This window comes from Lasiosphaeria miniovina, assembly GCF_030549165.1.
Source record: "Lasiosphaeria miniovina strain SMH2392-1A chromosome Unknown B0T26scaffold_5, whole genome shotgun sequence".
Lineage (NCBI taxonomy): Eukaryota > Fungi > Ascomycota > Sordariomycetes > Sordariales > Lasiosphaeriaceae > Lasiosphaeria > Lasiosphaeria miniovina.
Window position 1 is genome coordinate 2,474,583 of NW_026848224.1, and position 23,723 is coordinate 2,498,305.

At 52.5% G+C, this 23,723-nt stretch overlaps 7 protein-coding genes across 7 annotated transcripts; 3 read left to right on the top strand and 4 right to left on the bottom strand.

Moving 5' to 3' along the window:
* Nucleotides 1-209: 209 nt before the first annotated feature.
* On the bottom strand, nucleotides 210-749 carry B0T26DRAFT_649428 (ATP synthase subunit 9; the record flags this gene model as incomplete). Its single annotated transcript, XM_060438092.1, has 2 exons — nucleotides 210-562; nucleotides 629-749. The coding sequence occupies 2 exons, from the start codon at nucleotides 747-749 to the stop codon at nucleotides 210-212; spliced, it is 474 nt and encodes a 157-aa protein (XP_060294442.1).
* A 2,389-nt stretch (nucleotides 750-3,138) lies between these two features.
* Nucleotides 3,139-4,541, bottom strand: B0T26DRAFT_650674 (acyl-CoA N-acyltransferase; the record flags this gene model as incomplete). Its single annotated transcript, XM_060438202.1, has 2 exons — nucleotides 3,139-3,876; nucleotides 3,942-4,541. 2 exons carry the CDS (start codon nucleotides 4,539-4,541, stop codon nucleotides 3,139-3,141), a joined length of 1,338 nt encoding a protein of 445 aa, XP_060294443.1.
* A 1,299-nt stretch (nucleotides 4,542-5,840) lies between these two features.
* On the top strand, nucleotides 5,841-12,977 carry B0T26DRAFT_648766 (uncharacterized protein; the record flags this gene model as incomplete). The annotated part of the gene is made up of 3 exons (XM_060438025.1): nucleotides 5,841-8,188; nucleotides 9,539-10,173; nucleotides 10,570-12,977. Coding segments are annotated over 3 exons (5,391 nt in total), but the record flags the coding sequence as incomplete, so codon positions are not given.
* A 457-nt stretch (nucleotides 12,978-13,434) lies between these two features.
* Nucleotides 13,435-16,095, top strand: B0T26DRAFT_716501 (uncharacterized protein). Its single transcript, XM_060442273.1, has 3 exons — nucleotides 13,435-13,859; nucleotides 14,137-14,727; nucleotides 14,784-16,095. The coding sequence occupies exons 1-3, from the start codon at nucleotides 13,843-13,845 to the stop codon at nucleotides 15,688-15,690; spliced, it is 1,515 nt and encodes a 504-aa protein (XP_060294445.1). The 5' UTR covers nucleotides 13,435-13,842; the 3' UTR covers nucleotides 15,691-16,095.
* B0T26DRAFT_716503 (DNA replication/checkpoint protein) lies at nucleotides 16,094-18,239 on the bottom strand. Its single transcript, XM_060442274.1, has 2 exons — nucleotides 17,971-18,239; nucleotides 16,094-17,889 (listed from the first exon to the last, which is right to left on the bottom strand). Exons 1-2 carry the CDS (start codon nucleotides 18,110-18,112, stop codon nucleotides 16,352-16,354), a joined length of 1,680 nt encoding a protein of 559 aa, XP_060294446.1. The 5' UTR covers nucleotides 18,113-18,239; the 3' UTR covers nucleotides 16,094-16,351.
* An 84-nt stretch (nucleotides 18,240-18,323) lies between these two features.
* Nucleotides 18,324-19,941, top strand: B0T26DRAFT_857617 (uncharacterized protein). The gene is made up of 2 exons (XM_060447707.1): nucleotides 18,324-19,022; nucleotides 19,090-19,941. The coding sequence occupies exons 1-2, from the start codon at nucleotides 18,482-18,484 to the stop codon at nucleotides 19,689-19,691; spliced, it is 1,143 nt and encodes a 380-aa protein (XP_060294447.1). The 5' UTR covers nucleotides 18,324-18,481; the 3' UTR covers nucleotides 19,692-19,941.
* A 634-nt stretch (nucleotides 19,942-20,575) lies between these two features.
* On the bottom strand, nucleotides 20,576-22,452 carry B0T26DRAFT_677500 (proteasome regulatory subunit C-terminal-domain-containing protein; the record flags this gene model as incomplete). The annotated part of the gene is made up of 3 exons (XM_060440107.1): nucleotides 20,576-20,719; nucleotides 20,774-22,101; nucleotides 22,176-22,452. The coding sequence occupies 3 exons, from the start codon at nucleotides 22,450-22,452 to the stop codon at nucleotides 20,576-20,578; spliced, it is 1,749 nt and encodes a 582-aa protein (XP_060294448.1).
* Between the last annotated feature and the right edge of the window lie 1,271 nt (nucleotides 22,453-23,723).

A 23,723-nucleotide genomic window follows, 5' to 3' on the forward strand; every position in this document is an offset into this window, starting at 1 on the left:
GTAATATCGCAGAAGACTCTCGTGAAAAGATCTTGGTACACACCACCTTGCTCCTTCTCCTCCGCTATGTACAGGCGCAACCAGATTACGTCGAGAACGCGCCGCAAATCATGTCTGTACGACGTGGATGAGATGCTTAGGTCTGCAGAACAAGTCAAAGTCAGCAATGTTGAAGGATGCGACGCAACAAAACGAACTCGAAGTCATCATTAACTTACGAACTTGGCCATGAGGGCAACCATGAGATCGAAAAGACCAATGGCCTCAACGAAGGCGAAACCTAGAATGGCGTACGAGAAAAGCTGGCCGCGGAGAGCAGGGTTGCGGGCAACGCTGTTGAGGAGGGCAGCGAAGACAAGGCCGATACCGATACCAGCACCGGTTAGACCGATAGCGGCGGAGCCCATACCCAAGTTCTTGGAGACCTCGACCATGGCCTGGGCAATCTCGGAAGAGTAAGCGCGGCGAGTCTGGAGGTTAAAGGCATTGCGGGTCGTAGCGTTGACGATCGAGGTCATCTGCTGGCGCTTAAGCGTCTGGAGAGGGGAGGCCTTTGTGGCGCCTGATAGAGGAGCGTTGTCAGCTTCGGGTCGGGTGGCGATTACCCCTGGCACAGAAGGTTACTGACCCGACATGGCGCGCTTGCTGCCGTTGGACAGCTGCACGCGGAGGGCAGGACGAGCGACCTTGGTCGTCGCTGAGGCCATCTGAGAGGCCAGTCTTGAGGCGAGAACACGGGTGGAGGCCATTGTGTGATGGAGAGATTGTGGTGGACGGAAAAGGATGGACGAGGTCGGAGACGGAGAAGGCGAACAGGAAAAGAATATGTGGGAGATGGAGGGACGTAGGTTGACTTGACTGCTGAGTGAGGGAGAAAAAGAGGAGGAAGGGAAAGAAAGGAAGAGCAAGTGGTCAGTCAGCTGGGGAAAGACACTACGGGCTGACCCGGGCAACAGCTCCCACACCAAAGCGACGAATATCACTGGTCAATTCAGCTCCCATCGCGTCCACTTGTGCAAGCTTAGGTGTGGGTCGGACATCCCGGCCAAGCGGAAGAAAATTTTGCCAGGGCACATTGGGGATTTGGGATGCTGGGGAGTCGGGGACAGCTAACTCGGGATACCTAACCAAGAATCGGGCAATTTCGGAGCTTCCAGAGGGCTTCCATAGCCTTAGGTTGGCTGGGTGCTGGCCCCCGCCGCCGGTTAGAGGGCAACGTGAGGTGTTTCTGGGTCGTTATTCCAACGACACGAGCACCCTAGCTACCAACCGTGCTATCACTTCTTTGCGCAGTCACTAGCATCTACAGTATCTGTACTAGTAGCATCGTGCCATCCACAGAGCCAGAATGTATCTGCTTGTGTTGGTTTGGCATTGGTGGCACGGATCTGCTTCTCAAGTTGTGCCGCTGAAAATTTTCACGAAGCTGGGATTGATGTCTAAGGCAATGAGGCTCCAAACGTGTTGCATGCATGCAGGGATTACCCAAGCCCCCACGAGGCCCCCACTTCGCGGCGAAAAAACCGGCCCTCACCCGCTGCGGTTACAACATGCGACCCAGGGGCTAGCAGATGACGACAGCATGAAGAAAAAAAGGACGTCAACGCGTTGGTATTGAGAATAAGAGTAAGAGCTTGCCAAACACATTGCGAGCATCGGCAATTGGCATGCAAATATTCGGATACGATTGACGGGAGTCTGTATATCGGAATGCGCAGAATTTTACGATTCTAGGCATATTGGAAACGCAATTCAAACGACTCCAGCTCAGGAGATTAGCGGTGGGTATCGGGGAAATAGCTGGTTGGTGATATATTATTTGGTTTGTAGGACGGAGCTTGAGAGCCTACGTAGAAGGGCTTAGAGCTTAGAGCTCCGAGTAATATTTCGGAGTATTGTATTCGTACTGTACGGATTACCGTAAATTGCGCTTCCGGACACAAATACGGAATATCGGAGCCGAAAGAGAAAATGCGCTCTAGTCAACTCCGGTATTCCTTCGTATTTTCCATGAACACTCGAAGCTCAAGAACTAATTCGCATCTATCGGCATTCTCAATGAATAATTTGTCAAGAGAACAGCCGAGCTTCTACCTTTAGGTTAATTTTTATTTTCAATTCATCTTAAAAAGAAATATGGGAAAAGGCAGGGGCGTTGATCGGCAGCACTCGGTTCTCTCCTTGAAGTGAGCTTTCGAAGCTGAAATGGCTGTCTGAATGGAGATGGTAGCTGTCAGGTTCGCTTCACAACTACCGTTCCCGCCGTCACTGTCAAACCTCTAATAAAAGCTTCGGCAGCGATCGCCGTCAAATTGTCGATGATACTTATTGCTCCATTTTGTGAGCTAAGATAGCTGGTTGCAGGGAAGCTTGACCCCCTGAGCCGTTCAACAGGGGATAGCTTCAAGCATGCGGGAACTTTAAATCCGTAAGCTTCTCAATTGAATGACCCTCATGTTGTATAACTGCACTTCTCCAGCACTTCATACTACCTGTACATATGTTGATATCCGGATACCATGTCACTGTCGGGTTGGTTGTGATTGTGGCTCTGCTAATAATGTTCGATGAACGCCTGTAAATAGAACCCATATATTTTCTTACTAGTAGGTATCATAAGGTTCTACTACGTCGCTCTCTTTAGATCTTGGAGACGAAAGCAGCGTTCACTTATATAACAAGTGCTAAATATTGGTTTAATAAACACGACTGACCCAACAGAGTATGAGGCGACCTCCTCTACATACCTAAAGTATGTAAGGTAAGTACCTAGGCAACTGAGGAGAAATACACACATGCACCTCTCAACGGAGGATGGAATAAGAAGCCACATTATTCAACAGCACAGGCCTTCAGTTGCCCAGCTCCCAAGAATGCAGCTTCTTGCACTTCTCGATCATCAAAACTGACAGTGTTGATTTACGAGAAACCAAAAGGACATATAATAATACTTTTGCATATCCATATGAAAGAGAGGGAGGGGATACTTTCGTCTTGGGTTGTGCTGGTACCCGTAATGTAATAAGACTTGACTGGTTTGCACTTGCACATCCTATGCCTTGATTGGAGACATCGTCAACTGGCCAGCCATGGACCGGATATCACAACTGAGCGGGTGCTTCGGGAGCCGCGTCCCGATTAGGCTGCGTCCTCTCCCGACAGGGCCGCCAGTCGCTTCACGGCATAGCCCTCAACAAATCCCTTGGCGTCACACGTCTTCTCCAGACTGATGCCGTTTGCCGCTACCCATGACCGCACGGCTTGTTGGGAAATCCGGACCCTCTGCACCTCCACTGGTTCTGCGCCGCCATTCTCATCCGTCTTCGGCTCCTCCACCGGGGGCGGGCCTTTCCCTGCATCTTCCACAACGCCCATTTCCCTCAAAACAAGTAAGCAATCCTCCGGCGCAATCCACGTTGCCTTGCTACACTCTTCGATTCCCACCACCGTCTCTCCTGTCGAATCTCCAAGATCCAGTTCAAGGATCCAGCGCGCTATTTCGCCGGCCCAAAAGCGCCTATATCCCTTCTTGCCCAGGTCAGAGATGGGCTTTTCAGGCCCCCCCAAGATGCCTTCTCGTCGTGAAATCTCGTACGAGACACCCATGAGGAGAGCTCCAAGCCCTTTACGCTGCCATGGAGGGAAGATCAAGATACACGCAAGATTGTTGTTGTCCCAGGACATCTTCTCCTTGGAAAAGAACCCTACAATGTGGCTTCGCGGCTCCGCAGCTCCAGCAACGCCGGCAGCCAAGTCTAGAGGGCGGGCAGGCGGGGTATGAACAAGGAGAAAGTAGTTGAAGCCGGTCACGTCGAAAAACACCGACTTATTGTCGAGGAAGAGCTTCGCAAACAGGGAGAGATTCTGGCAGAAGAGCTATAGCAAGTCAGCGCGGAACGGGCTACCAAATATGAGGGGGCACAGGAGTTGTGCATGCTCACTACATTGTTCTCGCCATCTACCTCCCAGATGCTCCACTCCCCCTCATCCTGAACCACCTCCTCGACCAATTTCTGTCCTGCGCTGCCACGCTTTCCCTTTGCTGGCTTGGGGCCCGGGAGCGGGCCCGGGCCTGACGGCACGAGGACGGTGTGGTGACCCTTTGGATGAACGTATATCTTCTTCCCAGGCACAAAGTTCCGCCTCTCGCATACGCGAACGTGCTCCCACCAGGTGACCAGTTCCTTGGAGTACTTGAAGCAATGCGGACAGACGCAAAGCCGGTTGAGTATTAGTGAGTTGTCGCGGTCGCGCCGTCCATGTCCCTTGGCCCCGCCGCTCGCATCGTCGCTAGTTCCAGCATCTATCCCGTTTGTTGTGAGGTGACCAGCATCCTTCCCCCCCTTTGTGCCGTTTGCAGAGGTGTCGCCCAGAACCTCTTTCCCATAATATGACGGATACCACGTGCGGAAGCAGATGTTCCCCAACACGACCTTATCGATGTTGCGATCCGGCTGGACTCTATCTACGCGGTCTGGCGTCTCTCCCCCGGCGGTGATTGCTGGGGAAAGTTGCTCCGGCTGGGTTATCGAGGTGGCCATCGTGACTGCGTGTCGATGAGGCGCGAGGGGAGGCGGTTGGGTTGGTCCCCGTGCAGGTGATGTCAAGCGGCTCCCGACTTCAGCAACTGGAGGGGCTGGAACAACCACAGCACGAGCGCCGAGGCGAACTGGACGGCGGCCTGGCTTTAGAGGATGTGTGTCCGACTGTAACGGGATATTTTCCTTGCCATTGGAAGGTACGGGTCCGGGCTCGGGCTCGGGCTCGGGCTCTGGCTCGGGCTCGAGCTCGGGCTTGGGCGGATTCAGGTCGGCGCGACGTCGGCGTCGTTGTGGCTCATTGGATTGTTGTATGGGTAGGGAGAGCGGGGCGAGGGATCGCGTCTCTCGGCGCGCCGGGGCTGGAGCGCGTGAGTGAGGAGTAGTCTCCGGCGCATCGCCTAGGGCACGTTTTCGTTTAAAAGCAGCTGGCATCTGTGCTATCGTATGAGGGTCTCTTTCTAGCACGAGGCACAAGGTGAGAAAGTTGATGTTGTGGGTGTGGCGGGCTGGGCGTTATCCGAATGTGCCTGTGGCCCGGTACTTCGTACGGTGTGATCTCCATAGCGGTTCACAACTTAATTACTAAAGGTATGTTACCTAGACTTTGGGTGCCTTTCCCACTGGTATGTGCTGATACCATACCGTAAGTACGATTACGTACTGTTTGTATGTATTGTACCAAGGTTCCGGGTTCGTACGTTCAAAGCACGGACAGACTGGTCGTAAGGGCCAGCACGTATTACTATACGAGTACTATACTGTAATCGAGTACGCACATGCTCTATACGAAGTATGTAATGTACAGTTCGTACTTTTAATACCGTCGCCTAAAATTTCGTGGGAGGTCAAAGACTAGTGACCTGAGCCTCGAAGATAATGTCCTATTGACACGCACCCCCCCAACACTCTGGAGTCGACAAGCAGCGCACGATGCAAGAATGCAGGTCCAATGGTCACTGCTAGGCTCGGCACCTCACATCGTGCTGCGAGGCATGGCTGGACACAGTGCCTAGTACGTTGCGACAACCTCCTGACTCTGTTCTCCAAACAGCTTCTGACTGATACTTCTAGCAGTCGTTGCCATCTACACCTCTGACCCGCAGGCAGTTGGCTGCTGTTTCTACAGTTGCGACCTGCGCCGACAGCGATAACACCACGTTCTCTGGCCCAGCTCCTCGAGTTCCTCGCATCACCCAGACAGCACACGAAGAATGGCTTTGGTTCCGGCAGCAGCATCTGGCTACCTCACCAGCGGCTCGCAACCCGGCTCCTGAAACGACAACACACAATGTCAAGAAGAACGAGCGTGTTAGGTTGTCCGCAATTGTGGCAGAGATGGTGCTCAGAGACCGACTTGCGATGACAGGCGAGATAATTTCCGAGGACTCGTGTCACCTAAGCAACGAGTTTGAGTGGCAACGACGCCTGGCCAGTCTGGCCTCTAGAGGCATAACGGCTGAAGACCTTGCAGATTGGGCCTCTATCATGTCGGCAAACGACGGAGATACAAAGCTCCAAAGGTTCATTGCCAGTGACCGCCCCAAGCCTACCTTTCTGCTTCTGGCACTAGTCGGCAAAGACAATGCCATTCATGACACCACAAATATCCTGGCCCTACTAGATTACGTTGACAAAACGTACATCAAGAACAAACCTACTCAGAGGTTCGGCAAATCTACCTTCCTTCTTGGACACCACAACTTCCTCATCTTCGTCTCCCGGCTGGCATGGCAGTGTTTGCGCAGATGGCCTTCGGGCCTAGTTTCGGTATCGCACCTTGTGGTCTCCTATATCGAGTCACTTGCCTACCCTTCGCAACCGGAGAAATTGGCCCCAGCGCGATGTCTTGTTTTCAACGAAGCCATCCGAATCCTATCCTGGCCGGCCATTGGTGGGCCCATGAAACACATGCAATTCAACTGGGAGGCCCAGAAAGTCCTTTTGTCGTTATCATTAAATACACAGCCGCCCTTGATCCTGAACCGGGCCAGCTACCGATCTATGAGGAAGGTTCTTGTCGCGTTACCAAAAACTTTAGAAGATATGAGGGCTGCGCAGCGAGGAGGCAAGACGTGGCCGCCGTTCCGCCAAGCCTGGGATGGCACAGATGAACAACGCCAGCCAGAGGAGGACATTAGCAGGAGTATTTTAGCGGGGATACTCATGAAAGAGGCTGGTTACGCGCCTGAGTCGGTCGATAATGTGTTGACGACACTAGGCGGGGGAGCCCCTGGCGAGCCGCCGACAATACAAACGAGATCCCTCGTACCTCGGTGGGAGACCAACTATCGCGCCGTTTACCTGGAATGGGCAGCCCACCTAAAAACGGCGAGGAATGCGAGGGAAGCCTGGCAAATATTCCAGCAGCCACCACAGCCCAAACTGAAACCAAACGCTCAAGTCTATGCCGCCATGTTCGAGAAGCTGTTCGCACGCCCAGCAGACGTGTCGCCGGCGATTGTCCCGGGAAACGTTAAGGAGACATTTCCGGTGCATAACGTCAATCTCACTCCCTTCGAGATAGCAAGACTCGAACCTCCATCGAGTCTGGAGCTATACGATATGATGTTGAATCAAGGCATCAAGCCCGATGACGACTGTCTTGCGCTTCTGCTCCGAAATGCCCGCTCACGAGAAATGGGAATGCAGTTTTTCAGGGCCAGTCATTACGAACCATTGGCTCGTGCCTTACTGGAGCCGACGACCGACGAAGAATCCTGTGAATTGCTTCGAAAAATCCCGCTCAAAATTTTCAATGCTTGGATATTCAAGTTATGCGAGACGAATCCAAACCCAGTGTCGAAGAAATCGCATCGTCATGATCACAGGCTTGACTACTCTTATTGTCATATAAGTGAGGCCATTCAGCTTACCATCAAGTATCAGAACCTAGATGGATTTCTTGGTAGGTTCGAAAAAGCCCCGTGGTATACGATTCTGGGGCATCTGGCCTCAACAAAAAACATTTTCAGCGCTGCGGGCGAGAGCAGAAACAACCTTGAGACTCTTGAAACATTTATGAGAATTTTCCGTCGGCTGAGAGCTCAGGAGGGGGACAACGATACTCTTTTCAAGCTTCTGTGTCGGATGACGCAGAAGACAATGAGAATGTCGCTATTCTGCAATCAGCGGCACCACGATATTTTCAGCCGTGAATTCAAGACGGAACTGAGCCAGGCACACAAGACTATGATTGACTGCTTTACTGACTTGACCAAGCCTATCCAACAAAGGGACGGGGCTTGGACACTGCGGTATACGATCACCGGGGGGAATGTCTACTGCTACATGCAAGCTCTAGGGGCATTTGGGAACGGAGAGGAGATGGTGAAACTGATGGATTGGATCATAGACTCGTGGGACCAACCCCACATGCTCGAACAAGCCAAGTCACAACACACGTTAGACTGGCAGTACATGATCAAGACGTTTTCGTACTTTTTGGGCATGAGCTCAATGGTTGAAGCGAAGGAGCTGGAGCGCCTACAAAACAAACTAGCAGAGCGCCAACATAGTAGGCTAGAGGGCTTAAGTCAACAGGGTTCTTGCTCGTGGTTCTTTCCGGCGTCGAGCCATGGCCAAGAGGGTGTGGAGATGGATATCACCATGGCTACGATATGGAAGAAACTAGGCAGAGGCCTGGAGTGGTAGAGGGATCGAGGAAACCACCTTTGTTACATTCCAGATCAACCCACGTGTGCCTTTGCTTGTTTTTTTTTTGACCGTACACGCGTGTAAACGGTCGTGGTATTGCAGACCACCAGCCATTGTTGGGTGTTTCGCATTATGGGTCGGATAGATTAGTCGAGAGATATTTCTTGATTATTTTTGGTAACAAGGATATTAAGGCAAGTACTACCTTACTACCTTGCCTTAGGATATATGCATTTCCAAAATCCAAATGCACTCGGCCTTTTCCATTTCGCCTTTCAAGGCCATCAACAAACATGTGGAACTGAAAGCACGGATACCGTATACGACTCCTGCTCTACCCTGGTCGTGTGCCGAGCGCAGCCGATTGGTCTGACACGCATGTAAGGACTGACTACTCCGTTTTCGGTATTCCGTATGTTTACCTCTCTCCGCTCCTGCCGCCGCAGTCCTTCCTGTGATGAGCGGACGGCGTATTGCGCTGACCAACTTGAATATAATAATCCCAAAGGAGAGACACGCCTGCGCCAAGTTGACACGCTCACCAACACGCGCACAATTGGTTTAGAGCACATGCTGCCTACCACATTACCATTGCATTTGCTTTCGTCTGTGCGATATCTGTACATGTTCATACTTGCATTACACCTATAATCAGCACATTGGATATTTGTTATACGGTCCACAAAGGTAGGATACTCCTAAGTTGTGCCTGACCTCTTGCCTCTACTTCATCCATTCCAGTTGTTTACCAAGCTGCTTCGCAAGTACGGCGCACTACGCTTGGTATTCACCAAACCATGGAACCGCAGGAACGACTCGTTTACTTATCATCACCAGAATTCCAAGTGCAAGCCACGGCGGCCTACCTATCTGTCTCCTGACAAGGAAAGAAAAGACTTCGGCCAAAAAGCAACGTCAAAGCGCACTTACCTACCGAAATTATCTTTCAATATCATGCCTACCATATCACAATAAGTGACAGTGTCTCGTTCCTGCTCATGGAATCTAAATTAGCGACTGTTATACATTTAGCTTTACAGACAATCCGCACAGAAATCATCACCTAGTCGCTCCTCCATGACTCCTTGTGAGCTCCCGCTGGAGTGGGGACAGCCCGGCGGCATGTCTGCTAATCGTTCGTGTTTGCTTCAGCTTGAGGTAGACGAAACACTTCACCGTGAGCCGCGGGACGGCTCCGTCAGTGTTACGTCGTCGCTGTCGCTGTCGCCTCCCCAACCTCCAAGCCTCGACGGCCAAGATTCGGAGACGTTCCAAGACAGGGCCAATGCCTGGGAAGAATGCATTCCGATCCAGTCACGACGGGCTCAACGAATCTCCGTGAGCCTACCAAGCTCAACACTGGTTACTCCCAAGTCCCGGTATCAGGGATTCGAACCTCAACATCCGCTCGTACCGGAACGTGTGGCTCTGGCAGACCTTTTGAGGTGCTTTAAGAATCAAGATCGTCTCGCCGGCCGGGCTTACATCGAACTCGAGCTAGACAACTTCTCCTTTTACATCAACTCGGCATGCTATCCGTTTGAGATGCGTCCTCTTCACCATCTGGCGACCAAGGCCGCCCATGACACCTACTACTTTGACGGCATTCTTAGCTTCGGCAATGTCAGACATTACGTTTCAAAGGTAGAGGTGTCTGAATTACCAATCGGAAACTACGGCGGTGAGCATGACACTGTCCAAGACCAGATCTGGGTTCGTTCTCGATCCAACAGCAAACAAGAGATCTACTATCGCCTCAAGAAGCCGTCAGCAGAATACACCCGGTTCCACGAACCATTTTTATGGATTGCGGATTTGGCCAAGCATGTTGTCGACTTTTGCTCCTCCATGATCGAGGACGGGCTCCAGGTTTCATTGGACTCGTTCAAGGAATCATTCATCCGCTGGCTTCTCAGAACCCACAGCAAATCCCCGAGCTTCCAGAAATGGCGACTACAACATCCTAGTGACAATTTCTGTTCGTCTGTCGGAGTTAACATTGATTTCGTATGGAAAGAAATTCACGGCGTGCTTCAACCCGAAGAGGCATCATCGTTGCAGCTCTTCAAAGAAGCAAAGCAGTTAACCCAATACTGCGAGGAACAGGTACCTCTGGCGCCCAGGATCGTCGAAGGCGAATTTTCCGTTCCTCCGACAATCGTTACTCCGTACATCAAAAATTGCTTCGGACATATGATCATCGGCAAGATGCTGAGACTGGCCGGCGAGGAGTTCTCAGGCTCCGTAAAGTCAACAAAGCCACCCGGTACCCCAACATCCAACCAGCAGTTGGGAGGGAAACGGATCGAGGTAGTCACTAAAGCTATACCAAGCAAGAGAACAAGCAGCCAAGGGCAGGATCCCCGGCTCGGAGCGCGTCAAATGATTGGGTCTATCAAACCCGGTGATACCATTTCGACGCCTCGCGATGGAGATTCCACTGATACGAAGTGGGCGAAAATGCAATCCAAGGGCTCCATTGACGACAATAGATGGTTTGGCTTGGTCCAAAAGGTACATATCAACGAAAAGACAGACTTGCGTAGCTTTGATGTTACATGGTTTTACCGACCCTCGGAGACGCCCTGCTGCATGATGAAATATCCCTGGCATAACGAGCTGTTCCTTTCCGATCATTGCACATGCGAGGAAGGACGCGTATCGCGCGTACACGAACATGAGGTCCTTGCAACGCACGCGGTGGACTGGTTTGGGAGGTCGGACTCTTCCAAGGGCGAGTTTTTCGTACGACAGACGTACATGGTCGAGAACCGACGATGGGTTAGTCTTCAAGAGTCGCACTTGACGTGCTCTCACAGCTACGACAAATTCGGGTACAATACTGGCGACACTATCCTTGCGGCTTTATCTCCATCGGACGATTTTGCCGAAGCGTACGAAGTTGTCAAGATCTTCAGGCAAGGCGCGAACCGGTCCTTACGTCTTCGAAGACTGCTACGCCGGAGCCTCGCCGATCCTGGCGCAACCAACGCAGCACCCAACGAGCTTGTATATACGGACCAGTTATTGGTGGTGAATACAGATAAGATAACCATAACAGGAAAATGCGCCATTCGCTTCTTTCGGTCGGAAGAGCCCATTCCAAGCCCATTCAACCGAGGTGGCACGGGGAACTTGTTCTTCATTACCCACAGGCTGGACACCGCGGCCAAACTTCCGACGTGCGTCCCCTTCAGTAGCGATGGGTTCCCGCCTTGTTTTAGACAAGGGTTCGATCCCAGCCGAACCGACTTTCAGAAGCTCAGGGGTCTTGATTTGTATTGTGGCAGTGGGAATTTTGGACGGGGCCTTGAAGATGGCGGTGCCGTCGATATGTGCTGGGCAAATGACATATCGCCATATGCTATTCATACCTATATGGCCAACGCCCGGGCGGCGACTCGGCCATTCCTTGGGTCGGTTGACGGTCTTCTCGGGCAAGCGCTGCAAGGGAAGTTCGCCGACAATGTGCCGCGGCCAGGAGAAGTCGATTTCATTTCCGGAGGCACCCCATGTCCCGGATTCTCACTTCTCACGGTAGACAAGACGACGCTCTCGCAGCTCAAAAACCAATCCCTGGTTGCATCTTTTGCTGCGTTTGTCGACTTTTACAGGCCCAAGTATGGAGTCCTCGAAAACGTCACGAGCATTGTGCAGGCGGATCATAACCGTACAGAGGATATGCTTTCCCAGCTCTTCTGCGCCATTGTTGGTCTGGGCTACCAGGCACAGCTTATCATGGGGGATGCATGGTCTTATGGCGCCCCCCAGAGCCGCAGCCGGGTCTTTTTGTATTTTGCTGCTCCCGGTCTTCGACTTCCGGAGGCTCCAAGGCCTTCACACTCTCATTTTCCTACCGTCAAGTCCCGGGGTCTGGGGAAACTGTGCAACCAAGAGCCCTTCGTACGTCGGTCGTTCAGTCCTACGCCTTTCAAATATGTCAGCGCAGGTGAAGGGACGGCGGATCTCCCCTTCATTGGCGATGCGAAAGCCGACAGTTGTGTGGGTTTCCCAGACCACCGACTAGCGGTAGGAATTACTAGTCGGATACGGCAACAGATTACCGCCATCCCAATACACCCACACGGCATGAACTTTGCCAAGGCGTGGAATCTCGGCAAAGGCACGATGACGCGTGGTGAGCGAGAGCTATTCCCTCCAGAAGGCTCCCACCGTACCAAGCCCATCTCGCACGGTTGGGGTCGTATATGCCCGGGCGATACTTTCCCAACCGTAACGACGAGGAGCCAACCGACGGATGCCCGCTGCGGTCGCATACACTGGCACGAGGACCGTCCGCTGACTATCATGGAGGTGCGGCGGGCGCAGGGCTTCTTAGATCATGAGGTGCTCATCGGCAATACGACGGAACAGTGGAGGCAAGTAGGCAACAGCGTGGCCAGGCAAATGGCGGTCGCAATTGGGCTCCAGTTTCGTGAGGCCTGGCTCGGGTCATTGTATGATGGCGCGGGAAGTAGAAATGTTGATAAAGCCCCCGCCGGCCTTACAGGGCACTCGCCAGAGACAAAGTTGGGTCATGGGGCTTGTTATGGTGCCGAGTGCACTTCCTCGTCGGGTTCCCCCAGCCCCAGCGAGTCGGGTACTGGGGCCAGATGCGAGACAACACCAGCCACAACTATGTCAGATAGCACAGAGGCTTGTGCAACGCCTAAAGTTGTCGGTGGTAGAAGAAAGAGGCTTCTTTCGCAGGCCGCCAAGACGCCGTATCAATCCAAACTCGCCCGAATTGGCGCGTCATTTTATGACCGGATTTACTTCTAGAACTACCTCAGCTTAGCAAGCACAACAATACGCTGTGTGGAAAAGAGACAACAGGCATTAGCTTTTCTGTGCCTTTTAGCGGCTATATATATGTCCTTTCACGTTTGTATATACCCACGGTACCTATATATCCGTACTCTTAGCAGCACCTCGTGACGCTATTGCAGCAAGATCCCTAGGGCAAGCCGAAACGCTAGAGTCCCAACTGAATACATGGATTGTGATCTAACTTCTAGTTTGCGTATATATAACAAAACGTCTCAGAATCACTTAATTGAGAAGCCTTAGTGGTATGAAGAATAGGACATTGCGTTACCCCACATAACTCTTGTCGTCCAATACGTTGAGGTCTCGATACCTCCTCATGTGATTGGCCGTGAACAGCCTGAGCCTGTAACAAGTCTAGCCAGCCGCCAATAGGAAGGCGCCAGGCGCCAGTTTCAACCGCGCTTGGAAACTTCAAGACTGCCCTTGATAGGCGCTTACTGCATGTCATTGCCAGATCAAGGACAATCGTCAAACTCGCAACGGCCACTCCACGTCGCCGCCCTCGGCTCGGTTGGCCGTGCGTAGGTTGACGAGTGCCTGCCAATTACACAGTACTAGTACCTGATGTCGCGGGATCTGCTTGACGAATTCTTGTTCATTGGCCGTCGTCCATCGTCCGTCGTGTTCAAACTCGGGCCTGCCCCCGACTCATCTCGCCCTTTTCCACACCATCCACCCCTACTGAGTGCCAACCAGCAACATAGTCGCAAGGATGCTCTGTACTTCGTTTTGTGCCATGGGGTTGCGCGCGTGTGCCCAAGGCCGTGGGTCGCCGGTGGTTATCCCATGTTTCTTTGCGTAGCCGACGACATCGGTCATGGCCAGTCGCTCGACGTGGGTCTCTGAGCTTGCCTGTTTGCCTGTTTGCCCGCTCATCTCATTTGCTCTTCGTCTATTCCACGTCCACATTACCGCCTCCCGTTCTTGCTTTCTAGTTTCTTCGTGTAATTAGCCGCCAGTTGTCTGCTCACCCCTCTCTCTGGCTTGACGACGTGATACAACGGAGCTGCCCTTCTTCTTGTTCTCCTTCGTCTTCTTCTCCTATTGCTGCTTGCTTCCTCTTCTCGCCATCTTCGGCTTCATCTTGACTCTTTGACTCATGCAGCAGCAGGTCTGCTCCACCGCGCCAGCCAAATAACAACGACTTTTATTCGCTTCGTTTGTGGAATAGTATTCATTCTGCAGGAGAGATGCACTCTGCGGACCTAATATTCTACGCCTGGTTGCTTACCGCTGCCGAGGCCGGGCCTCTGAAGAATATTGCCTGGAGGCAGTTCAACTCCAACAATGCTTCAACAACTTCGGTCACCAGTAGCAGCAGCAGCAGCAGCAGCAGTACCGTCAGCTCGAGCCTGTTATCCAGCCCGCAGTTTATCACGGTAACATACGTCCCTGGCAATGACGATTTGACGTCTTCTCTCTCCTCGACGACCTCAGGCTCTTTAGCCCCTTTGCTCTCTTCGCCAGCCCAGCCAACTTATTCCATAAGTCTATCAAGAACGACAATCTCCCTGTCCTCCTCGATCCCGTCAAGCTTTCTACCCACGACCCCCTCGATATCCCTCACGCCCTTCATTACCACGACAGGGGCCAGGATAGCCACTTCTTCCCAATCCCGAGATGATGACGGGAGCGTGGTATTTTCCACCATCTCGCTACCAGCGACATCAAGTGCACCAAAGACCTCCGGGACCTCGTCCTCGTCCTCTTCTTCTTCTCCTTCTCCCCCCCCTTCTCTTCTTCCTCGCCTTCTTCCAGGACTACGACTCCTGTTACCTCGTCGAGCACTGCCTTGACATCTGCATCACATCTTGGTAGCCCTTCGACCTCCGCTGGAGCAACGCTCCAAACTACCTTGACCTCTGCAGCACATACTGCCAGCTCTTCGACCTCTGCCGCTGCCGAACGTCTCGCCGGGTCACTGGCTAGCACTCTTCAGACCGTCACTGGCACGCCCATCTCAAATGTTCCAACAGTCATCACCTCGCTTCCGGCGCCCACTGCGACGGTAGATGCTGCTGTGTATGCGAAAAACCTCGAGCTAGCCCGGCAATACAATAACCTCTTTGCCAATCTAACCAGAGAGTCTGCTTGCCGCGAGCCACAGGCCGCGTGTATCACCGGCGATGTTGCCAAGTGTGGGACGAATGGGGGCTTCGTCATGACCCCCTGCCCGTCCGATACGAGCTGCTTCGCTCTTCCAATGAACACCACGGACGGGGTAGAGCTGATCTGTGTCGACAAGGCAGCAGCAGCGTTCATCCTGGGGATGCTACCCTCTTCATCGCCGTCGACTTCATCGGTGCCAAAATTCACGAGAACGGTCACCGTTACCGAGTCATCGGGAATTGCCAAAGTGACTTACACTTACGACCCCAATCCCAAACCACCGCTGTTTACGTCCACATCCTCAGCCCCAGGCGGCCTTGCCGCAGATCCATCCTCGTCAAAGGCGACACTAAACACCGTACTGCTCACGGTAATCCCTATAGCGGCCAGCAGCCCTGCAGCGCCTATCTTGGACAGCCCCACCCAGACTCAGCAGCCGACGCTAGGGAACTTCGTTGGGACCTTGGCCGACGGCCAAGTAACGATTACGCAGTTTGTCACCGTGACACAAGCCAGCAAAGAAGTTATCACTACGACGGCGACCGTCGTCGCTTGAAAGAATTGAGAGCAAAGTTGAGCTTGATAGTTCGTTTGCTTCTATGTGGTGTAACTCTTTTGGGAGAACTCTGCCAGGTCAGGACCAAATACTGGCGAATTTCGTAGCCAGACGAAGGCCCTTAACATCACCGGCATCTTTGGCGCAGATTTACATAGGACTCAAAGTTAGAACTGATATGTGGGATGCTTGAACTTGGGAGAGGTTTACTTCTTGTGTCAACCGAACCAGGCATACTGGTCCTGGATGCGGGGGCGCGCCTGGAATGGCTATTTATTTGCAATTATTACTACTAGACACGAGGCACTAGCGAATGTCCGCCTCTTTTAATAACTCTTTTTTTTGGATCTCGACGCTATCCCTTTCGCTGTTTTGTGATCTAGACTGCAAAATATTATATAAACGTATATATGTATATTGCGTATGAATACCCAACTATGTAGATTCCCAGTGGAGACCAAATATGGTGCAACGGGAACTCGACCTCCTAATAATCGCTATGGTAATAGGTACTGTTGAGTCGCTGAGATCTTCTGACTTTTGCGTAATCTCCCCATATGGACTTAGATAGAGTACGGTGTAGGTATATATTCCCCTATTCACCTGATTTTAGGAATGGCACCTTGACACAACCAATGATGCGTGAAGTACTCCTCTATCTTCACCGCCTCCTCCTGAACCTGCTATTGTGCCCTGGACCACCCTTGGCGCCGCTGTTTCGTAGCTTTAATCGCTTGAAGTTGGCATGTGCTGTGGCTTTGACCTTGCGCACAGTCTTCTTTACGAGGCCTTCCTCTCCCTTTGTGTTGGCATCCTTCTTCGGGGCCAGCTTGCCCGTCTTGGTTTCCTTCGGCGTTTTCACCACCTTCGGCCGCGTTTTGCAGGCCTCACCCCGCCCCCCATCAGAGTCAAAATCAGAATATAATCCGTCTGGATCGGAGCCATCGGACAACATCCCACTTAAGCCCTCGGTATCTTGTACCATGGCTGCCTTCGATGCGTCAAACTGCGTCTCAGGTACGATGTCATCATCGCCACCCACTTCGCTGTCGTTTTCGTTGTGGTCTTGGCCCGCTTGGTCCGGTCGTTTCGACCGAGTAGGCCGCATATTAACGCGCCGCGTCGTTCGTTTTTGCCCCTTTTTCTTATAGACACGCAGCGGCTGCCCGTCACGGCCTAGCTGCGGTTGCTCGCCACCAGAGCTGTCGTACATATTTTCGTCGTCAAAACCGCCCAGTAACACGGGTTTCTCTGGTCTTTCAAGTCGAGGCGCCCTGCCGTTTTCAGCTTCAGCGACAGGATCGGCGACGCTCTTGGGTGCTCTTGCGTTCTCGCCTGTGGATATGTCCCTGTACTCCTCGCCACCTTCTACTGCAGGCGGCTTCTGCGCCACCGACGGAGGTTTTGTATTCTTGGGTAGCACGAGAGCGGCAAACATTTCGCCTCCCTCCATCTCTTCTAGCTCGCGGAGCACGTCTAGCTCGTCATCGAGAGCCTCATCTTCAATCTTCCTCAGTCCTGCCACCACGCTACTCAACCCGCGGCTAAGCGGCTTCCTTGGAAGACGAAGAGGGCCCACTCCCCATTCGCCATTCTCGTCCACAGGTGGGAGGAGAGCCGTAGGCCTGCGTAGGAATGAGGGTGTTGAGAACTGGATTTTGGACACGCGTTGCGATGACGGCGTCCGCCGTTGAGAATTTCCATTGCAGTCATGCAACGGTGTCGTGACGGCTAGCAGCAGCTGGTCGCTTTTTGGAGTTTGGGCCTGGGCATTGTGGTGACGGCGCTTGCTAGGTGTGGCGCCAAGAGGGGTGGTGATGGAAACGGAGACCGAGCCGCCCGTTTCTGCTGGCTTGGACGGCGTTTTGGTAAGGAAATCAAATAAGCCAAGCACCCGGCCATCTTTTTGTGGTGTTGGCCCTATAGACGTGGGCAGTGGTGGCACAGGACTGAAGAGCTTCTTGTTTGTTGACGAGGGTGTACGTGATAGGTCATACGCGAGTTGTTGTGTCTTGCGAGGTGTATGTGCGGTTCGAAGGCGTTTGGAAGGTGTCTGTGGAGGGGGCAGGGACGCATCATTCTGTTTGCGCTTGTTGTGGTGGAGATGATCGTTGATTTCGTGGTCAGGGCGGGAGTGCGTTGGTGGGATTCTGCCTGCGAGTATATCCCGAAGTTTGTTGTACTGCTTATACTTGTTGGCTATGACCCAGGGGCGTTAGACTTTACGTGTGTATTTTTGAACACAGAATGATTGCTTGTCAGGGAATCGTCGTAACGCACCAATATCTGGTTTCTGCTTGATATCGTCGCGACCTGGCTTGCTCCCACCTCGCTTTAAGGCCCAGTCGCTTTCCCACTTCTTGAGCTCGGCGCGCAGGTCTTGTGTTTGGCGTTCATAATTCACTCTTTCTTGGTCGTCCATCGTGATACAAGTGAGTAGTAGTAGTCAATTGAGCGATACTGTTGTGTTGTAGTGGATATTCATATGCGTTGGGTCTTTTCAGGGACTAACAATGTCGAGGGGATTCTGGTAAATGGGCGGCCGCGCTCGACGCGTCTTGAGAATTTGGATAGCCCCGCACCCCGCAAACTGTCTTGCCGATCCCCACCCCGGTCGAGGAATTGTGGAACCCGGATTGTTTCCATACCAGTTCCTCAACGGCTGATTGAACGGTAGGTAAATGTGAGAGCATCTCTTGTACAGAGTACTTCTGTCTACGATCTCGATGCCCCTCCTCAAACTTGAATTGCATCGCTCGCCCTGATTTCTGCGCCAAAATCGCGGGAGCAGATGCGGGCAACCGCCAGCGGCGCTGCCGCTGATATTCAAGCCCAAGTTCTCCAAATGACTCTTGCCGAGATCCCCACGTCAAGAGACAGGGCCACGGCCGACAACAACCTCGACAACGATAACGATAACGCCGATGGAGATGTTCCCGACTGCTGTGTTATCTGCCTTGACGCCATATCAGAGCCGTGCAGCGCGCTCCCATGCACACACTCCAACTTTGATCTATTATGCCTGCTTAGCTGGCTCGAACAACGCCCGGAATGCCCTCTCTGCAAATCGACCGTTTACAAGGTCCGTTACGCAGGTACACCAACTAGCGAGAGCATCTTCCATGTCCCAAACGCCCCCAGGAACCAATCTTCGGAGGGTGAAGGCCCATCAAGTCAGCCGCCGAGTAGGCGAAACGCAGAGGCTTTATCATGGGCGGCAGAGCTGCACCGGGGCTCACAGCGACGACGCCGTCTTCCAAGCCCGCCCCGCAGCCCCGACGAGGCTATTCAGGGTCGACGCCGTGTCTATCGCCACCAACTCTACTCACTGCGTAAGTCGTCTTGTTTGAGCGTCGTCATTTCCATCTCGTTTAGCGAAATGCTGAAACTCAAATTCAGATATAGGGTCCAATCGAGTTTCGCAATACCGGCCGGCTCCGACACCCGCTATTTTCGCCAGTACGCCTCATTTGGTATCCCGGGCGCGGCTATGGATTCGTCGAGAACTGCAAGTATTTGCGTTTCTATCCGATTCGCATCACGACGTATCCAGTATCTCGAGTGAGAACCAACAAATTCGTCGGAGGAACAATGCCGAGTTTCTCCTCGAGTATATCGTAGCCATCATTAAGACAGTCGACGTTCAAGACAGTGCTGGTCAGGCTGAAGACATGCTGGCCGACTTCCTCGGGCGTGATCACTCCCGTTTGTTTCTGCACGAATTTCGGAGTTGGCTCCGTAGTCCGTGCCAAACCTTGACTGCATGGGATCGCGAAGTTCAATATCTAGAAGTGCCTAGGAAAAGGGAACTATCGAGTCGTGATAGCGAGGGTGAGGACGAGAGTAGGACAAGTAGTCCAACCAGGCCTAGGCGAAGCCGGAGAGGTGATCACTGGCGGCCCCATTGTGATCGCAAGAGAAGGAAAATTGGTGAGTTTTGGTCGTCAAAACGAGTAGACTTCCAAATAGTTTCCGGGGCACAAATCTCACTCCATGCTTGACTGGCCTCCTCTGAGTGGGCTGAACGGTCGGCGTCAATGCCCAAGCTCGACTATGTGCTTGCGGGACAGCCTCAAACTCACGAATTCGGGTCCCCGGTCGGTTGGTGATTGGAGGAAGAAGTTTAATATATATATCCGTACGTAGCACGGTAATAAAGAGAACGGCCCTGAGGCAACAGTTGATAGGGAAGACTTTATACATAAATAGAAGAATTACGAAATACACATAAATATAATCGAATATACCTCGATCTCTACCGAGCCGATGAGTGTCTTTCGGGAACCTGTACTGCCTCTAATCAAGACGCACATCACTTTCTCCGAGTTACACGAATACACAAAGGCCATTTGCATCCACCTAGATTATCCACATACTGGCTATTAAACATTTATATTCCGGAATAATTTTCACACGATGCCTATGTAGAAACTGAATCAGTGCTCCAGGAGAACAAGGGATTTAGATGTTGCTCCAACCCGAGTGACTAGAGAGATAGCACGAAGAAAGAAAATATCATTTGTTCGTGGGATATGATAATGTGCCAACAATATCTAATACACGGGGATCTCAAGTCTACTAAGCCTGCACCCCAAAGTCTCCAGCTTTCTTTGGAGAGTCATCTTTCTGTCCACCTCCCATGTCCGCCGCTTAAGGTGATTAAGCCAACTACAGTCTCCCCCTTCACGCTTTCTCTCTTTCAGAGTCAAAAAAAAAACCACCGTTGCGAAGGTTCTTCTAGGAACCAATTAAACCAGACCATTGAGCCAGAGGTTGGACGGGATGCATTTCCCAACTCCGGACCCACTTCCCTGTCTCCTCCCATGTGGCAAAGGTTTACCAGGAAAGGAGGCGAAATGAAAGCAGCACACCGCAAACCTAGTAATTACATGCCTTCGAATTCGCCGCCGAGGTCGTCTTCGTCCAGATCGCCTTCCTGGATTTCCTTGGCCATTTCTCGTTCACGCTCGCGGGCCTCTTGCGCATTCTTCAGCTCGAGACGGTGCTGGTTCATAGGAAATCGCATAGCCTAGTTCATGTCAATATTTTCATCCTGTAAGCGGCAAACGGGGAGCAAACATACCTTAACACTCTCGTCGTGCAGTGCTAGACAGGCACGAATACGATCGTGAAACGCCTCGCCCGGCTCACGCGTTGCATAAACGTCCCCAACTTCTTTACTCTTCATGAATCCCCTCTCGCGGTCCAGAGTAGCCTCGATAACACCGTCACGGATTGCCTTGGCAACAATGTATTCAGCGCTCTCTTCAGAGCCCAGGTGGAGGCGGATGCAGATGTCCCTCAGCGAGATACGGCTGTAGCTCAAGCTCATCATACGTATGCCAGTCTTGATTACGTTTTGGCGCAAACGCAAAATGAGGGTATAAGTACTGTCGCGACGGAAGATGTCGGCATAATCGGCAATCGTTGTTTCGAAATCCTCTAAGTTGCCAACACGCACAGCCTGCACGAGAAGGAAGTAGGGGTGGAATGCTGCCTCCATAGTCGGCTGTCGGAAGGTAGCACGATCAGGAATATCACCCATGAGCAACTCCACGACGAGAAGTAGCTTGGTCGCAGTCTGGCTGAAGCCGAGTGCGCAGGCACTCGAAGGCGCCTTCCGAGTCGCCGCCGTCAGGTGCTCGTGCGCTTCGGTATACCGTAACTGGATTGCACGGGTACGGCCCAGATAATACAAAAAGCGTGCAACCTGGTTGTTGGCGGCGTTTTCTGGGAACTGGGTGTGCGAGACCAGGAGATCCGCTTGCGCGATATGCGATGTAAGGAGGTAGCTTCGGAGTAGGAGAACGATGACGGAAGCTTGCGTGTCCACATCCTTCCGAAGGACCGCAGTGCGAAGGGCGGCAAGAAGGGTTGGCCGGATGGAGACAATAAGCGACTGGGGAGAGGGCGGATGGGGCGCAATCTGCTCAGAAAACAACGAGTAATAAAAGTACACCTTAGCGGAGAGGCTATCGAGAGTGCGGCGGTTGAGCGACTGCACCAGGTCTGACAGGAATCGAGAGAATTTGAAACCGAGTTGGAACTGTTTCGAGTCAAAAAGAAGAACCTGCGTGAGTACTCCGAGGAAGATATCAATTTCAGCAATGATTTCCTTGGTCTCCTTCTTAACACCGTTCTTGGTTGATGCCTTGGGCTCGATATCTATCTCCATCTCGGGTCCTGGTTGTCGGCCAAGAGGCACGTCCGGCCGTCCGACGGCGAGCAGTAGTTGCTTCGCAACATTGCTGCTGGGGGAAGACGAGTGATACGTCTCCGAGATGACTTGGGCGACGATGTCCGCTGTCAGTCGTTTCCGGATGGACGAGATAGACCGCAGGGCCCGAAGAGTGAATCTTGCGTCGAACAGCACGACGGCACGTTCAAGAAGCGCAAAGTTTCCCTTGATATCTGGTTGAGCGAGCTTTGGTTAGAATATACGAGGCGTGCCGGGATGGGGTGGGGGAGAAGAAGTTCAAACACACCATTGATGGTCTGGACGACGGGGTCGACCTTGACCTCGAGGTCACCGACCTTCTCCAAGTCATCCATGATGACGTCTCCGTCGCCATCGTTTGGAGGCGGAGCCGACGTCTGCTTGGATGATTTTGATGGCGGTACCACCACCGTCATTTCGTCATCGCCGTCCTTGGTCGTCTTCTTGCCTTTGGGCTTCAGGTCGTTGTCCTTCATTTCGATTTCCTTTCCGCCCCTGTAGCCGCCGTTCTCGACGGGTTCCTTATCAGGCGTCTTGCCGGGCATATCTGCGGCTCTGACCTCCGACTGGCGGTTCACCGCGTCCGAGACGGATGATTGGGGATGGGGAGGACGGAGGTGATGATGCGTGGGTGCGGGACCGCGAAGCGCGCTCAGTCAGTTGGCCAGGTCCAACGGGCCTTTCGCTAGCAGCCTTGGTTTCGGATTGCCGACACGCGGTTTTTCAAAGGTAGAGCGCGGCGAAAACGACTAGGTACAGCGGCCGGCGGCAAAGAATAAAAAAAGTTATCACTGCTGCCGGTGTCCGGTTCGACTATGGGAACTGCGAGTTTGGTTTTGCTTGTCGGGCAGGCTGATGCAGGAGATGATCGAGAAGCTTGAACACGGGCAGAGGATTGAGTAAGAAAGTCAAGTCAGTCGCCAAACGGGACACGGGACACGGGCCAAGCGCAGCTCTTGGAAGGCAGCCGAAGGACGTACGTAGCGCGGCCAGAGCTTACTGCTCAGGTAGGTACCTGCTGCACGCGCCAAAAATGGTTGGTCCGACAAGGTACCTCAAGCACGGACCATGCGCCAGTCACGAAAAGGAAGAGCAGAAAAAGGTACCTAGGTACCTTTGGATGCGGCTTCCCCCAGTCAGATCTCTAGGGAAGAGCTCGGCGCTTCGCAACTGCAAGCGACTTGGCTCCACTAACGATGGACGCTTTGTCAATTTGTGACGTTGTCGATTGTGCTGAAGCACCTCTACCTTAAACTATTCCCAGTAGACACAATAAACGCCCTTAAAATCACCTACTTATCTAAGATATTGACTTCACGATTTATTGCTCTTACTGCTATTTTTCTCTTTGCCTCAGCACTGAATCTTGGTCTCGGTGGCGCACTAAATCGCGAACAAGGTCGCGTGGCTGGCCATTTACGGATAGTTGCCACCAATACACAGTCAAACAGAGGAGCACCTCCTTTGTGCAGATGGGGCCCGAGATACCCAACCGCACTAATTGCAACCAGTACTAAGGTACATACCTGCCTACGTTGCTGATGACTTAGCGGACAGTGCACATGCGGCCATTGGTGTTCCGTGTTAGGATTGAGGATAAGCCACATTTTTCGCGCTTCTATACATACAATACAGACAACGCCTGTTTCACCATGATCGTCGAGCCACACGGTATTCGGTAAATGTATGGAAGCATCTTAGTTGAGACAAAGAAGGTGTATTTGTTGCAGTTCGGTGACTTGCTTCGGCACACTGTTCTACGAGACAAAGGTTTGTGCGTGATCGTGTGTAAAAACAGACTTTCCAATGGCCCTGC

Bases quoted from the DNA above. Each gene is read 5' to 3' on its own strand.
- B0T26DRAFT_857617 (XM_060447707.1), top strand. From the start codon at position 18,482: ATGCGGGCAACCGCCAGCGGCGCTGCCGCTGATATTCAAGCCCAAGTT. The intron at 19,023-19,089 runs GTAAGTCGTCTT...ACTCAAATTCAG, and splicing joins CCACCAACTCTACTCACTGC to ATATAGGGTCCAATCGAGTT.
- B0T26DRAFT_716503 (XM_060442274.1), bottom strand. From the start codon at position 18,112: ATGGACGACCAAGAAAGAGTGAATTATGAACGCCAAACACAAGACCTG. The intron at 17,890-17,970 runs GTGCGTTACGAC...CCTGGGTCATAG, and splicing joins CAAGCAGAAACCAGATATTG to CCAACAAGTATAAGCAGTAC.
- B0T26DRAFT_716501 (XM_060442273.1), top strand. The intron at 14,728-14,783 runs GTCCTCTTCTTC...GCCTTCTTCCAG, and splicing joins ACCTCCGGGACCTCGTCCTC to GACTACGACTCCTGTTACCT.